Raw genomic sequence first — 16,221 nt, forward strand, 5'->3', positions numbered from 1 at the left:
ACACACATCCTGCCCTGGCCAGAGGGGCAGCACAGGGGCCCTGAGTCACAGCGGCCTAGCTTCTGGCCCATGCTCAACTGCAGAGGCTGCTGTTACTGGAGGGGAGGGAAGCAGGGAATAAGGGGCCCGGATGTCAGCAGGGGAACTCTGGGGATGGGTGTGGACCAAAGGCTTCCTGGAGTAGGGAGCCATGGCCTGTCCCACCCCTGCTCTTGCCTGGAGAAGTTGTTTACTCTGAGAGACTTGGGAGAGAGGCCTGAGCCAGCTTGACATTCCCGGAATTCCAAGTGTGTGCATGCTTGCAGGGCGCCTTTTGTGGGCAGTGGCATCTCCCCTCCCCTACCTCTTCCCTCCAGCTTCTGATTTTCCAGGAGAGGAACTGAATCAGAGAACCCTGAGGCTGCCCCTTTCAGCCCCTATGCCTGCCCCTGGGCACTCTGTTGTCCTGAGCTCTGAATCAGGCTGGACCTGAGGACTATGGAGAGTTCAGAAGTCAGCCCTGCTCCCTGCCTTCACCCTTACTGGTTGTCCCTCTGTGTGCTTTTGGGGGGAAGAAGCAGGCTGGCACCTGGGTCAACTCAGGCACAGGTCAAGTGCCTGCCAGCTGGCTTGAAAAATCCCTCTCCCCTGATGAGCAGCAGGTGGGACCCCAGTCACCAGGAGGGTGCACAGTGGTACCAGGAGCAGGAGGTGGTCAGCCTCCTGTGTGGGGCCTGGGGCACCAGGAAACATGGTTTGTGCCCTCCTTGGCATGGTTCCTGCCAGAAGAGGGGGTCACTTCAAAGCAGGGGACAAGGGGAAACCTGTGATTGAAGTTCTGGCTGTTGAGCCCCTCCCCACACTGGGTATTGCCCTGGAAACAGGCGGGCTACAGATGGGAGGGTGTTGGGAGGCCAGGGAACAGAGCACTGGGCTGGAATTGGGCTGGTTATGTCCCTGGCCTTGGATCTCAGCTTCAGTATCCCCATCTGTAAAGCTCTGATGGAACCAGAAGCTGTCCTCTGAGTGGTGGTAGTGACTCTCCCTTGGGGACTTCAGCCTCACCTCCACACTGTGCCTTCTGGCTCAGCCCATCTGGGACAGATGTGTGTTCTGGGTGTGCTTGGTGGGTGATACGCTGCAACACACGGGCCACCAGCCCGTACATTTAGACATCTTGCTGGTACAGCATGCCTCCTGGCCATCTGGCTGCTAGCCGTGTGCTGAAGTGTCTACTACCCAAGTGCCTCCTCACAGTTGTGGGGGTCCTGGCGAATAGGGGTGTGCAGAGGTGGTTGGGGCTAATTGGCCTAACCCAGTGACCCTCTGGACATATACCTGGGCTGGGGGCATTTGGGGACATCACTGTCTGCCATCACAGCTGCCTGGGAGTGATGTACTAGAGTCCATTCTATAGGGGTGTGGGTGGTATGGGGGCACCTGGGCTTGGGTTAGATGTGCTTTGTTCACACAGGGGCATCCCCGAAGGTCTTATTGTGTCTCTTCTACCCCCATTCTACGTGACCTCCAGTAGAGAAACACCTGAGGATGCAGGGGAGGAGGTGGGGAAGGTGCTGAGCTCAGGTGGTCCAGGAGGAGAGACTGGGACCCGTTTTGACCACTGAGGTACTTCTCACCCCATCCTGTTCTCTGTCCTTCCCTGAAGTGGGTGGGAAGCACACGGGGTATGTCCACTCTCCAGGAGGTTGGGTTAGGCTGGGAGGGAGATGGTCCTGCTGTGTAGGGGTTAACATCCCTGGATGGGTGTTCGCAGTGCCTCTGCTTGGGTGGGCTCTGGGGCCCAGCAAAGCTACGGCTACGGCTGCCGAGGAAGGCGACACCACAGCCTGTTTATGTTGGCACAGCCTCCCTGCCTCCTCAGAGCCACCCCAGAGCTTGCTCAGTGGTTCAGCCTCGAGGGGCTGGCCAGCTGGTCTGTGTGTGGAGACCCGGGGTCTGAGCTCCTAGGTCCAGCCTGCACTGCCACCCCACTGAGGGGCTCAGAGAGGGTTGCTCTGCTGGCTACTGCCTGCCCTGGCTGGCTGTGGGCAACCTCTCTTTGGGTTTGGGGAGGTCCTTTCCGAGTAGGCTGTGTTCTGGCCAGGTGGGTACCATGGTCTGTGGCTCTCCACCCATGGCTTCCCACCCACAGCTGAGGGCATCCTTGTCTGGTGACCCCGAAGGCAGGTGGATGAGCCTCAGGGGACACTGCTGACTGGCTGTGGGGAAATCGCCAGGCCTCTTCCCAAGTGCGGGTGTCATACTGCTGGGAGCTTAAGAGGGCAGTTCTGTGGGCGCTGGCCCTGGGGTGGACCCCACTGCATGTCCCCACATGTCCATGTCTGGGCTGTGTGCCTCAGTCTCCCACCTCTCTGAGCACACGTGCTTGTGTTTTTAATACCTTTGTTTATTTATTCATGTGCGGTGCTGAGGATCGAACCCCTTGCCTCGAGTGCGAGCAGGAGCTGCACCACTGGCCCCAGCCCCAGCCCCAGCCCTCTGCATGTGCCAGCCTCTGCCAAGTGAGTGAAGTTGAACAGTCCCTGTCAGAAGCTGCCCTAGTTTGGGCCAGTGGTCAGAGGCCTGGCCCCAGTCTGACTGTGCACCCTCTGCTGGGCTCCCCTGGAGCACCTTCCTCATGGCCATGGGCACCCGCAGGTGGAAACCAGCTGTAGTGTGGCCTGCATTCTGCCCTCTCTCCTGCAGAGCTGAACCCTGCCCTGGCTGTGCTGACCATTCACCAGCCCACTGCCTCCTTCCTGTGGTAAGCCAAGGTAGGTCATAGCTGGGCAGTGCTGGACCTGCTTCCTGGTTGTCCACACCTGGCCCAGGGGCCTTGCCTCCTGGCCTTCAGGAGTGGGAGAGACACTTCCCCCAACTGTGGAGAATGGGACCCCTGTGGTGAGGGGCTGGGCCAGCCCCTTTGTCCAGAGCACCCTGGCTGGGCACAGGGCCAGGGTGGCAGGGCGGCCTTACCCTGTCCCCTGCTGTGGACAGGTTGCATGCTGCTGGCAGACGTGAACCCAGTCCTTGCTGGACTGCTCTGGGCCTCCGCTGGGTTTTCAGGTTCATGCCAGATCGGCCTCCTCTGCTCATGTGGGTGTCGTGTGCAGGGTCTTGAGGAAGGGAGAGCAGTGTGGGTGTGGGCACGCTGGGACGCATCCTGGATGCTGGGCTCTGTGGGAGCTCAGATCAGGTCCCTTTTGTTCCCCCTTTACCCGGAGACCCTCTGGCACCTCTTGGGACACCCTGCCCATCACTGTTGCCCTTCCAGTTTCTGCCCCATGGGGTGTAGGAAAGCTGGGGCTCTGGATTGCCCGGCTCTGGATACCCTGCTCTGGGAGTCAGGCTGTGGGAAGACTGCCCTGGGCTCCCCACTAGGCTGGCAGCTCCCGTTCTTGGCCCCCATAACCCTAGCTGGTCTTCAGGTGGGCGAATCTGACCACAGGGGCAGCAGGTTTATTTATGCACTGCTCGGGATCTGGCTGTCCTGTGGTTGAGTCTTTGTGACCCTGGACTGCTGGGTCACCTAAGAGGAAGGCTAGCAAATGACTCCAGGGCTGTGGGAGAGTCAGTGTGTGTGATGTGATGTGGGTGGTGATTTTGGTTTCAGGTCAGCTTCTTTGGTCAGCCCTGGGCCTTCCTGGAACCCTGTGGCTTCTGCCCCACCTATGTCCACAAGTGCATTCACTTGCCCCCAGTGCTGTCCTGTGTGTCCACCCTTGGGCGTGTGGAGTTGGCTGTCCAGGGGGCGGTAAGGGGGTCACCAGCAGTCATTTTCTGCTCCCTGGGCAGAGCTGTGGGTAGTGGCCTCTGCAGGGCTTTGGGGAGAGGACTCTGCCCCCTCCTTCTCAGCTGGGCTCCTGGTCCAGACACACCAGAGGACTGTCAGGGGATGAGGGAGGCAGTGGGAAGCCCCAGGCTGGCCCAGTGGTGGGCAGGGATCTCCTGATAGGCTTCCTGTACACTTGAGGGGCAGGGGATTCTCCTGCCTCCCAGCAAGGCCTTGGGGACTGGGGCTGCAGATCCTCACAGAACCCTCAGGGGGCAGCAGAGGGCTGGTGTGTGAGCCCTGGTCCTCCAGCCTGCAGAGGGGTGGCCTCACTGGGCACCCAGGAATTCCCATTCCAGCCGCAACCCCTCCCCAGAGGCCACTTCCCCACCACTCTGACTGTTCCTTTCTGAGGGCCTGAGCTGCTAGATCTGGTCAGCTCTGCTGCTGGGCAGCCCTGCTTTCCCTCCACCTGGCCCTTGCTCAATCCTCCTCCTAGTCTCCACTCCGCTGGGGACTGTCAGGGACCTTGAGCAAGTCCTTCCCTCTTTGGACTGCAGTTTCCAGGACTGCCCATGGAGTGGACACCACTGTTGTGACCACCATGGTGACAGGGAAGGCCTTGGCTACAGCCTTGAACCCTGGGTGCGGGACACACCTGTGGCTGCCGTGGCCCCTCCCCAGGCCTGGGCGCCCTCCTTGCCCTCAGAACTGCTGGCCTCGCACACAGCATGGCAGCACTTTCGTCTGCAGCTTTCATAGGGCAGGAGCTTCAGAGACATGGGTTGGCGCCTGGGGCGACATCTGTCCCCCATCTTTGTGGGCGTGTGATGGATTAATGAAAGATGTATGCTTGTGAGTTCATGGTCATCTGTGTGTCCCCTGTTTGCTGGTGCCTGGGAGGGGTGGGTCTCTTGTTCAGAAATTACAGAGAATTCCAGATGGTGCCAACGCTCACTGTGTGCTTGCTCTTTAAGGGCCCTGCTCCCCAACTCCAGGAGACAGGACTGGGGCAGGGGCCCAGCCTGAGCACCCTGGGTCTGCGGAGAACTCTCTGGGTTCTTTGGGGTCACTCCTGTGCTCCTCTGCCCTGGGCCCTCCCTTTAAGTGAGAAAAGTCTGTCCGACCCCTCCCAGGCACCCAGGGCCCCCCAAGGTGCCTAAAACCGGAGCCAAGTTGCCACCACCAGCAACGCGGTCCCCCCTATGTTTGCACAGAGCTCTGCACATCTTTTGCAGGGTCTGAGGTTGGCTTTTGGCCACTGCCCGGCAGCGGGTGGGTCTGGGTGAAGAGGGCGGGCTGGGGCCGAGCTGCCGGGCTTGGTCCCGGCCCCTCCTGTGCTCCTCCCGGCCTCCTCCTCCCACCGCGAAGGTGGGGGCGCGGGCTCCCGGCTCGGGGCGCGGCGATTGGCCCGCGGGGCGGGACGGCGCGGCGCCGGATTGGGCAGGCGGCGCGGGGCGCGGCGGCGGCGGGCAGGTGTCGGGCGGCGCAGAGCCGCGCGCCCGCTGCCACCGAGGGGGCCGGGCCGGGGCGGGATGGGGCGGCCCGGGGCGGCGGGCGCGCCGTGCTGACTGCGGCCAGGGCGGGCGCGCGGGGCGGCGGGGTCCCGGCCACCCCGGCGCGATGCGCCGCTCGAGCACGGACGAGTCCACCTACCGGCGCAGCCCGTCGCCAGAGGGCAAGGAGCCGGGCTTCGCGCGCGGCGGCCCCTTCCGGCGCTGCAGCAGCCTGTACGGCCGCGCGGGCGCCGGGGACGCGGGCGGCGGCCCCTTCTTCGGCCTGCACTCGAACCCGGGCCCCAAGGGGGCCCAGGCCCACTACACGTCGCCCAAGGGCAACAAGTACGTGGTCTTCTACCTGGACCTGTCCTTCATCTTCCTCCTAGAGCTGAAGCGCTGCAGCATGGCGCGCGGCTGCCTCCAGGGCGTCAAGTACCTCATGTTCGCCTTCAACCTGCTCTTCTGGGTGAGTGGCTGGGCCGGAACGGGGGAGGACCCGGGCTGCTTCCTCCCGACCTCAGCTCCCACCAGGGCTGGCGCCCTCCCCTCCTGCTGAGGCAGGATGTGTCGCGCACGTGCGCACCGCACCGGGCGGGGCGGGGCGGTCCCGGCCCTGCACCTGGGCTGGGGTCGGGAGTCCTGGTCAGGGCCAGCAGTGCGCGGGTACCTCTCCCTGCCTTCTCCTGGCCCTCCACAGCCTGCGTCCTTGCCTCGCCCCCTTCCCAGTGTGCCACCAGCCCTGAGACTCCTTCCCCAGGACTGCCCTGAGGAACCTTTGCCAAGCCTTGGGGGACCCCAGTCGCCCAGAGGACCCCAGGAAACAGGACACTGCGTGCACAGCCAGACATTAAGGGACTCCTGGGGATGCGAGCTGGGGATGCAGTCCGCTTCCCTAACTTGCAGAGGTGTGCTGGCGACTGCTGACAAGCAGGAAAGGTGTCAGGAGTTGGGATGGAAAGCAGCTTTAACCCCCAACACGAGGGAGGAGAGGGACCCAGGCAGTTTCCACACCTGGCTGCTCTGGAGCAAGCTTTGCTGGACCCCGACCCCTAGGCTGGAGCTGGGGGGGACCCCCATTACCTGAGCTGGGCCTGGGGCTTCAGGGGCTGGGCTGGGGAAGGCTTGGTGGAGAAATGATGCCCAAGGTCATTCCAGGCTCGGCCCTTAATTCCTGTGTGGCCTCTCCTTTTACTACTGAGTCAGGGAGTGAGAAGGCGCAGCTGGGCTCAAACTTCAGAGATGCCCTTATATGCGTGAGGTCCAGTTCAGGCCAAATGTGCTATAACCTGGGTCCACCTTCCTGCCTGGCCCTGGCTTGGAGTGGGGGCTGGGGGTCGGGGGTCACAGGGAAGGGCAGCCAGCCTGGGCTGCCTGTGGGGAGTGACTCCAGAAGGTGTCACCCCAAGGGTTTGTTCTTTACAAGAGGGTTCTGGGAGGGGCAAGGCCCAGGCCTGGGGTTGAAGAGTGTCTTGGAGGCCAGGAGATGGGCAGCAGGGTGGGTGTGTGGGTGAATGTCTATCTGGGGATATAGGGCAGCTTCAGTGGGCACCAGTGTGGCCAGTGCAAGGTCAGCAAGTCCCTAGCAATGGGAAGGGGGGTAGGTGGTGGTGTGAGGTGACAGGCAGCCTAGTGGCAGGACAGGGGCAGGAGTTGAGACTTGCTCACCTTTTCTTCCCTGACCTGGACACCTGCCTGCAGGGAAGAGATGAAGGGGCCCTTGAGGGGGACTCAGAGAGCAGCTCGTCCCAGCTGGGGCCCCACAGGGGACCTTGCACGCCACAGGCCTCCCTACAGCTGCAGAGCAGGCAGGTTCTGCTCCCTGGATGACCTCTGGATGACATCCTCTACTTCAGAAAGAAGAAACCAGCCACCCCGGGGACCCTCCTGGGCTGCAAAATCTGATTCCCATTTATTATCCAGTTATACCCCAGCCTTAGACCCGAGTCCCCTGCAGCTGGCCTCACACACCTGCCCCGCCCTGCCTCAGGGTGCCCAGTGGGTCCGAGGCTGGGGCCAGAGCAGGTCTGGGTCCTGCCTGCAGCTGTAGGGGTTGGAGGCCGCAGAGGGAATCTGCAGGGCTGCGAACAGCCGGCTGTGCCGAGGCACTGCTGAGCTTAGGGAGCTTCCTACCCTGTTCCTGGCAGGTGTGACGTCCACTTCTGAACAAGGACAGGCTTGGGTGGGAGGTGTGGGGCTAGTTCACCCCGACCCAGAACCTTGCATCCCTTGATGTCCTGTAGGAGGAACCCTGTGTCCCTTAATGTCCCACTTCCCACTCTCACTGGGAGGTCAGCTGACAGGATACTCCCTCCTGTGTGGCTGCCTTATCTCCCAGCTGGGGCTAACCCTGCAGTGGGTTCAGAGGGCCCCACCTGGAGACCCCTACTGGGACGCCCTGGGCAGCTGCCTCCTCTGGCTGACCAGCCCTTGTGGGTAGTGGTGGCTCTACCCAGTCTTCCTTTGAGGGTACACGTGGAGTGGCAGGTTAGGACCAGGGTCCTTTGATGGCCCAGCGTGTCTCCTGGCAGTCCGTCCTTGTGGGAGTCTGAGTGCAGGGCCCACAAGTGAGGTGGGGGTTGTGGTGGTGAGGGGGTGGGGGCGACATGGCCCAGGACACCTGTGTTCAGGCTTAAGGCTGTGTCATCAGCTGGGCCTCTGCCAGCAAAGCTCTTCCTATAATGGAACTCCAGCAAGCTCTTCCTGCCCCTCCCCACCCCTGCCCTGAGCTCAGGGTGCTGCCCAGGGACAGTTGCTCCTGCCTAGTGGTCAATCTGAGTGGGGCTGAGCTTCCCCAGGTCCACCATGACCAGGTGCTGGCCTGGACCTCAACCATGCAGCCTCCTCCCAGACAGCGGCCCCTCCCACACTCTGCCCATGCCCTTCCCAGTCCTCAGCAGAAGCTCCCAGCTGCTCCCTGCATGCTGTGGTCAGGGACTCTGGATGGCCAGAGTGGGGGGTCAGAGCCCTGCCTGCCAGCCTGTCTCCACTTCCTGGACACCAGGACCTGAGCAAGTCCTGCCTTGCTGGCTGGGAGTTCAGTTTCTCTCTCTGCACCACATGGGGCTGTGTGTGCCGAAGTTGTGATCAGGACCACAGAACAGAGATGTGGGAGGACCCTCATCTACCTGTGGCCTGTGCTGACCCCAGGCAGGCAGAGGCCGCAGGCTGGAGGAAGTGCAGTCTATGTTCTACCTGCCATCTCAGCTGGGAGGGGACAGGGGCCTCTCTGACTCTGTCCTGCCTGGGCTGTCCACCATGGTAGCCTTGGGTCCAAAGGAAGGTCCTGCCAGCTGACAGAGGCCTGGCTAGCCCTTGGTTTCTCTCACCTTTGGTGAACGGAGATGGTATCCAGCAGTGGCCCTGTTGCTGGCCCTTGAGTAGAGTGTCTGGAGCCTGATGGAGGAGGGCACCCTGAGGATGACCAAGGGCAGAGAGCCAGGACACTGAGGGGACGAACCCTCCTTGCCCTGCCTGCATCAGATGGTGTTTGTAGCGGGGATGACAGGAAAGTGCACCCCAGGGGGAACCACAGTCCTGGTGCCCTGCAGACTGGGTGGCTCCCTGATGGGCTGCTGCAGCAGGGCAGGGGTCACCTGCCCAGCTGTGTGTTCCAGGCTGGCGGTGCTGTCCTGGGCGGGCAGACCTTGGGAGTGGAAAAATTACAAGTTTAAGTAGGCAAACTCAGCCCACCTGGGTGACCAACCTCCATGCCAAGACCAGGAACAAGTCTGCCAACCTGGCAGGAGAGGGGACCCAGCCCTCCACTGTGTTCCACGGATGTGGCCACCTGCTTGGCCATCTGCTACACTGTGCCTCGTGCCTGGAGGGGTGGTGGGAGAAAGGCCGTCGGGCACCAGCCCCTGTGGGCCTGGAGGGCTCACATCTGATGAATGCCAGGCACCGCCAACCCCCAAAGTACCGCAGAGGCCGAGGCAGCCAGGAAGCCAGGGGCTGCCACGGGTGTCCGCAGTCAGCAGAGCTCACGGGCCAGGTGAGCTGCACAGACAGCACCCCACAGTTGGCCATGGTGTGCACTGGGATGGGGCTGTGAGTGGCAGGAACCCCGCTCTGTGTGCCTTGACTGCTGTCCCCCAGGATGCCTGGCCTCTCCCAGGCTGCCTAGGAGTCCCGCCTCCTGCCTAGGGGTGCAGCCTCAGGGAAGGGTGGGAGGCTGGGGCTGGGCTAGGGAAGGAGTGCCGAGGGGTGAGGTCCCAGCCCCCTACGTCTGACCCCGGAGGCACGGCTGCTCCAGCCTGCGAGCACTGTCTGCGTCTGTCTCTGAGGATAATGGCCTGTTTCTCCTGTATCACAAGCCTGTGATTTTCCTGCCAAAATGTTTTAAAAGCTGCACGTGCAGAAACACTTTCAGAATGACAGGTGTGGTGGCGTCCCTCACCCCGTGCACGATGCCATTCGTGCACCCATGCCTGGCATTTGTGGTGGCTGTGGGAGGGGTGGGCCCCAGGGTACAGTGGGCTGCAGGGTGTGGTGGTGAGTGGGGGTGTGGGCTGGTGTCACCTCTTGGTGTGGACAGTGGCCGTGTGGGTGGCAGCCGGTATCTGGAGTGTCCCGTTCCCATCCTGGCTGCAATGTGGGGTCCCTTCCTGTCCAGGGATTGGCCCACCTCCTGAAATGGGGCAGTCCCCATGGGGCCAGCCCTTCTTCACAGCGGTGTCCTCCCCATGCCCTTCTGTGTCCCTCGGGCAGGGATGCCCCAGCAGCTCGCTTTCCTGCGGACACGGGCTGTGCTGTCCTTGGAAGGCAGAGGTGGATGGTGCAGGCGGTGGGCTGCAAGTGATGTTTCCCTGTGCTGGCACCTCTCCTCCGCTCAGGGACCTGCCATCATCGGCCTGGGTGCTCAAATCCCAGGTGTGACTGGCCACAGCCAGGGCCGCTCTAGTCAGGTATCAGGCCTGGGGTCAGCCCTGCAGGTCAGCAACTCCTGGGGCCTCTTACTTCCCTCTGGGCCCAGCAGGCCTTGGGGAGCCCTGCCCTCTGACCTCCCTTGCCCTGGGCAAGGCCATATGCACCTCTGCCTGGTGTTCCTGCATAGCAGCTCGGGTGCCCTATGAGCCCCTCTGCTTTCCACCTGTCACCCCACTGGGTCCCAGAAGACCCCACAAGGCCTGGGACCTGCTTGAGGCCATGAACATGGCCCAGGGCACATCGGGGACCCTGTCTGCCATGGCTCTTGGAAGCAGCTCTGTGTTTGGGGCATGATGTGGTGGTCATGATCAGGAGCAGGATGAGGCGAGCAGGTGTTAGCCAGACCTCCCCACCCACTAAAATAGGGCAGCCCCCTGCTTGGTCAGCACCTCGGACAGCACCCACCCCCTAGCTGCTGGTGCTGGGCCTGCCTCCATCCCATTGACAGAACTGGGCTCCTCTCCATTCTCCAGGGCCGCCTATGTGGCAGGCAGCCCCTGGGCCCTGGCCAGGTTTGCTTAGGAGCCATCTGAGGTGTGTGGCAAGGCCTCCTGCCAGGTCACAGCAGCCCCTCCCTGGGTGCTGTGCCTGCCCTGACCTCGCCTGGGAGAGTCCCAACAGGCACAACTCTTCTCAGGGCCCAGCAGCTTCCAGGGTAGGCTGAGCCCACAGCATCCAGAAAAGGTTCTGTTCCTGAACACCAAGCACAGGTGCTGCTTTTAGCAGGAAGTATGGGGCAGAGAAAATGACTGCTTCCACCCAGGGTGGATGGACAGGTGAGGTCATGGGTGCTCAGCAGTGGACTTTCCCAGACACCAGGGTTTGGCCCAAAGGGGCTCAAGACACCAGGGAGGGGTCTGGGCAGGGCTTCGTGCCCCCACTTCTCTGCCGGCTCCTGCCAGCCGGGCGTGACATACGCAGTGCATTGTGTGCCCTAGTCTACTGCCTACCCTGCCCCCGGGGCTGAAGCCTGAATCGGGAGGGTCCAGTGGGCAGGTGGGGGTGGGCCTCCTGGGGCAGGGGTCTCCAGGGTCCAGGCTCTAGGCCTGGACTAGCAGGGCTGCCATGGCAGGTGGGGAGGGGGCCACAGGCCCCTCAACTTTCCCCCCAGCTGCAGTATCTTTGGCCCTTGGGGCTCAGGAGCCTTTTGTGGGGTGGTGAGCTCCCTGTGGCCCTGGGTAGATGCTGAGTCTCCATGGAGCCTGCATATCTGCGTTAGGGCCTCGCTGGCCCGCAGCTACCTCCAGGGGGCTCTGTCAGCCCACTGCTTTGTCCTGCTCCTTCCCTAGAGCCTTGTAGCCTCCCTGTCCATGCACCACCTTGCTCACCTCCTCTGCTTTTATCCCAAACCACCCAGAACCCACGATGAGGGCAGAGCCAGGGCTCCTGACTCCCAGCCCTCTCCCCAAGACCCTGCATCTGTCACCGTGGCAGGCCCCCACCATGCTTGCTCTTATTTTATGGATTCCTGTGAGTCCCTGTCTTGAGACTCTGGGAAGGAGATGAGGTACAGGTGGCTGGTGCTGAGGTGAGACGCTCCTGTTCCCAGCAGGGCACCAAGAGCCAGGGTCTTCCCTCCTTGGAGTGATGGGGGACAGCCAGACACCTGAGGTCCAGGGAAGGCGGCCACAAGGGCCTGGTGTCTGGGGTCTTTAGGCCCACCCACTGAAAAGCCTGGCCACGAGGCAGTCCAGAGGGTGGACTGGGCTTTGGGTGCAGTGGATCTGGAGGTCAGCAGAAGGCACAGGCCGGAGGCTTCCTGCAGGGAGCAGGAGTGGGGGTGCTGGGAGGGTGTCTGGTCCTGGGAGGCCAGTGGGGCTGCCGCAGGGTGAGGGGGCAGAGGGGCGGTGCGGCCTGGGCTCGGGGGTGGGCCTCACCCTGCCGTCTCCCTCTCTTGGTGCTATGATCCCAGCTGGGAGGCTGTGGGGTCCTGGGTGTTGGCATCTGGCTGGCCGCCACACAGGGGAGCTTTGCTACCCTGTCGTCGTCCTTCCCATCGCTGTCGGCCGCCAACCTGCTCATCGTCACTGGCACCTTCGTCATGGCCATCGGCTTTGTGGGCTGCATGGGGGCCCTCAAGGAGAACAAGTGCCTGCTGCTCACGGTGAGTGCACCCAGCCCAGGGCCTGCTGAGGCCTCCCGAGCGCCGGCTCCACCTCGCTCCTGGCCTTGAGGGTCTGTGGGAGTGGGGTGGCCCGTGGACAGGACTCAGGCGTGCCCTCCTGTGTGCGTGCACACAAGCTCTTCTGGGCCCACCTTCAGGACCCTCCAGAGACCCTCACGGTTCCAGAGGGATGCTTCCGGGCCTGGGAACGTGCGCTCCTGGAGGAGGCTCATTGCCTCTGCCAGCTGGGGCCCCGGCAGAGGCCCTTGACTCACTTCCTCCATGCAGGGGCGGGAGGTGCAGGGACACCCCTGGGTCTCAGGAGCAGGTTCGGCACCTAGCTCAGGCCCCAGTGAAGACATCCCAGAGGCAAAGGAGAGCCAGAGCCCGGGGAACTGGCTTCTCACACTCGGGGGGCCAGGGCCGTCGAGGGTGGAGAGGAGGTGGAGGGGCCCTGGGCCTGACCCAGGGCTCCAAGGCGGGCAGGTGGCGCTGCCTGGCGGGGCTGAGGCCCTGCTCCACCCTCTGCAGTTCTTCCTGCTGCTGCTGCTTGTGTTCCTGCTGGAGGCCACCATTGCTGTGCTCTTCTTCGCCTACACTGACAAGGTAGGGCTGCTGCAGCCCAGGCAGGCGCGCCAGCTGGTGGGGAATCTGCCCATGCACAGTGGCCCCACAGGGGACAGGACCATGGTGCCCCCTCCTGGGAAGGACTGTGCACTCCTACCGTTGTGTCGTAGTTGATGTCCCCCCTGTGTCCCTTGTCCTTCCCACTTTCTACTACTGTTTGTTTTGATGTTGGGGAGTGAACCCAGGGGTGCTTTACCACTGAGTGCACCCCCAGCCCTTCCTATTTTGAGACAGCCTTGACAAGCTGCTGAAGCTGGCTTTGAACTCTCAATCCTTCTGCCTCAGCCTCCTGAGTCACTGGGATTACAGGTGTGGCTCCTGTGCCTGGCTACTCAGTTGTTTCTAGCAGGAGCTTGTGTTTGACACCTTGGTTGACGCCCAGGGCTGTGGTCCTAGCTCCCATGACCTCTGACCTCAGCGGGGGCTTCTCTGTGGAGCCCTTCCTGACTGCCATTACAGGACGCTCAGGGCCTACTGCATCTCTGCCCCAGCCTTCGAGTCCTTGCTTTCCCAGGGGCTCTGGCTCCTTCACTAGAGGGTGGTCTTAGTCAAGACTTGGGGGTAGTGTCCAGGCTGCCAGCTGCAGAGCACACACACACCTGTCTGTACATGCCTCTGCTCGGCCTGTGCTGTGTGTCCCAGGCCCTAGAAGGCCCTGCCCACCTGTGGAGGCAGCCCTGCGGCCCTTGGGGGCTTCTGGGAGGACCTGAGGCTGGGAGGTGTATCTTTGGGCACGGTGGGGTGGACTTCAGGAAGTGGGAGGGGACGAGGGCAGGGTGGGGTCTGGCCGAGGGAGGCAGCTAGTCCCTGAAGCTGGAAGGCATGCACTAGCGAGCACTGCTGACCCCACTGCACCCCCAGATTGACAGGTATGCCCAGCAAGACCTAAAGAAGGGCCTGCATCTGTATGGCACACAGGGCAACGTGGGCCTCACCAACGCCTGGAGCATCATTCAGACTGATGTGAGGCACGGCTGGGGGGCGGGGCCTAGGGTGGGGTGGCGGCCCCCTGCCTGCCCTTGCCTCTGCCAGCCCCAACACGCTGCTCTTCCAGTTCCGCTGCTGTGGTGTCTCCAACTACACGGACTGGTTCGAGGTCTACAATGCCACCCGCGTGCCGGACTCCTGCTGCCTAGAGTTCAGCGACAGCTGTGGGCTGCATGCGCCTGGCACCTGGTGGAAGGCGGTGAGTGCCGCCCACCCTCTGGGGCCCCGGGGCAGGGCCAGAGAGGCCTGGCTGACCCCACTCTCCACAGCCCTGCTACGAGACAGTGAAGTCCTGGCTCCAGGAGAACCTGCTGGCTGTGGGCATCTTCGGGCTGTGCACGGCACTGGTGCAGGTGCGCAGGGCAGGGCCCCGGGGGCTCCTGAGCCCAGGGACAAAGCAGCAAGGGCCTTGCCCCTGGGGATCCTGTGAGTAGGGTGGCCTGGTGCCAAGTGCAGGCTTGTCAGGGCCACTGTCCTGGGCAGAGGTGGGGTCACGGCATGGTTGGGGTGACCGCGTGGAGGTAATTGTTGGTGTTTCAGAGTAGGTGCTGCCAGCACCAGGCTCCCAGCAGGGAGGCAGCCAGGCTGGTTGGTGGCACAGGACTGCCCAGTGCAGGATGCATCCTAGTGCCCAGGGCCCCAACACAGCCCAGGCGAGTGCCCTGAGCATCAGTGCCAGTGGTGCTCCCGGATGAAGAGAGCAGACCGTGCCAGGGCAGCCCACCCTGCCTGGGTGACATGCTCAGAGGACACTGCCAGGCTGGGTAGGCAGAGTGAGCAAGCTGCGGCAGCCTTGGGCCAGGTGGAGAGGGTCATGTGATCCCAGCACAGAGCACAGGCCTTGAGTGCTCACAGGGACCCCAGTGGCCCAAACCCCACAGGAAAGTGCTTTGGGGTCCTTCACACCTGTGGTGAGGCGGCCAGTGAGGGGCTCTGAGGAGGCACTGCTGCGTGGGTCTGAGCCAAGGGCCAGGGGAGGGCTGGTCACACGCGCAGCAGAGCCTGTGGCTTCTTTCAGCAGCCCTGCCTGTCTCCTCGTCCTCAGATTCTGGGCTTGACCTTCGCCATGACCATGTACTGCCAAGTGGTAAAGGCGGACACCTACTGCGCTTAGACCACTGGCCACCCTGCTTCTCTGCCAAAGGACACCACCCACCAGGGACGGGGCTGCATCCGAACCTGCCTCACACACTGCAGGACCTGGTGCTCTGCTGGGCTCTGAGAACCCCCAGCACTCCATCCGCAGAATGCCTCAGCAGGGGCAGCGTGGGGTCTCAGCCTGGGGGGAGGGGCTTCAACACTTTTTATGTCCACCTGTCTTCCAGAGCAGTGTCCAAGGTGGTAGGGGTGTCAGGCTGTGGTCCCCACTCTCCTGGGGATGTTGAGGGGCTGGGGCTGGCCTCTTGGAGGCCCTGCACTGGTCCTGGTGCTCCAGATGGGCTGGGCCCCATCACCCACATTCCTGAGGGGCTGCGGCTCCAGGTGCATCTTAATAAAGTATGCGAGCAGCCCCCGTGTCTCACTGGACGCCTGCAGGCTGGCAGTCACGAGTCCCAACACTGAGGAAGCTCAGCGTTAGCGCAGGACTCCATAGGGGCTGGGAAGCATCCCCTCCTGCTGAGTCTCTTCTCTTGTTTTGTCCTGGGAATTTGACTTTTGGTATTAGGCTTATGGATTTTGCAAATCAAGTGGGCCAATGGAAGCAGAGCCACTGTCAAAGGGCATCCACCTCACAGCCTAAGTATCCCTCTACGGGGGGAGGAGGAGGGACCCCTGGCCACAGGGACAATGGCCTGGAGGCCTGAGCTCCTCCAAGGAGCTTCAATTGCATCAGAGCATCCAGGCCCCCAAAACCACTTCCACAATTCCCAGCCCCTCAGTGCTGCCCTCTGGGATCCCACCCTCTTTCCGTCACCTCCTCACCCACCCACAGACTACCCCCATGGCCCTGGGAGGAAAAGCACAATCCAGGCCACCCACAGCGCTGACACCAACCCCCTCACTGTGTCCCCTCAATGTGATCACTCATGTCCCACTGTCCTCCCTCCAGTGGAAGCCACAGGACTCCAGGGAATGTGACCCACATGGAGTTAGGAGGTCTGGACACAGCTAACCACCAAAGCCACTTGTCACATGCAGGAGGCCCCCACCTGAAGAAGTGAGAGCTGTCATGAGCATAGCCCAGGGCATGGGCCCACCCTCTTGAGGCCTCAGCCACGATCTGGGGTCCAACCTAAGCCCCCCTTCCCTACCAAACAGTTCTTGGTCGCTACCTGGTTCCAGATATACCAACGTCCATGGCTCCTGGTGAACACTGGCTCCTATAG

General features: G+C 62.5%; 1 protein-coding gene across 8 annotated transcripts; it reads left to right on the forward strand.

Annotated features, from left to right (window-relative positions):
* Positions 1 to 1,494: 1,494 nt before the first annotated feature.
* TSPAN4 (tetraspanin 4) lies at positions 1,495 to 15,405 on the forward strand. 8 transcript variants are annotated; one of them, XM_079104367.1, is made up of 9 exons: positions 1,495 to 1,605; positions 2,439 to 2,753; positions 5,637 to 5,716; positions 12,089 to 12,280; positions 12,812 to 12,886; positions 13,769 to 13,870; positions 13,962 to 14,093; positions 14,164 to 14,247; positions 14,940 to 15,405. In XM_079104367.1, the coding sequence occupies exons 2-9, from the start codon at positions 2,618 to 2,620 to the stop codon at positions 15,006 to 15,008; spliced, it is 870 nt and encodes a 289-aa protein (XP_078960493.1). In that variant the 5' UTR covers positions 1,495 to 1,605; positions 2,439 to 2,617; the 3' UTR covers positions 15,009 to 15,405. The 8 variants fall into 8 exon arrangements, with proteins under 8 accessions (XP_078960493.1, XP_078960492.1, XP_078960494.1 ...); XM_079104366.1 differs by having other exon boundaries at positions 1,497 to 1,605; positions 2,412 to 2,753; XM_079104368.1 differs by having other exon boundaries at positions 1,497 to 1,605; positions 2,433 to 2,753.
* The last annotated feature ends 816 nt before the right edge of the window (positions 15,406 to 16,221 follow it).

This window comes from Sciurus vulgaris (assembly GCF_902686455.1).
Source record: "Sciurus vulgaris genome assembly, chromosome: 11".
Taxonomy (NCBI): Eukaryota; Metazoa; Chordata; class Mammalia; order Rodentia; family Sciuridae; genus Sciurus; species Sciurus vulgaris.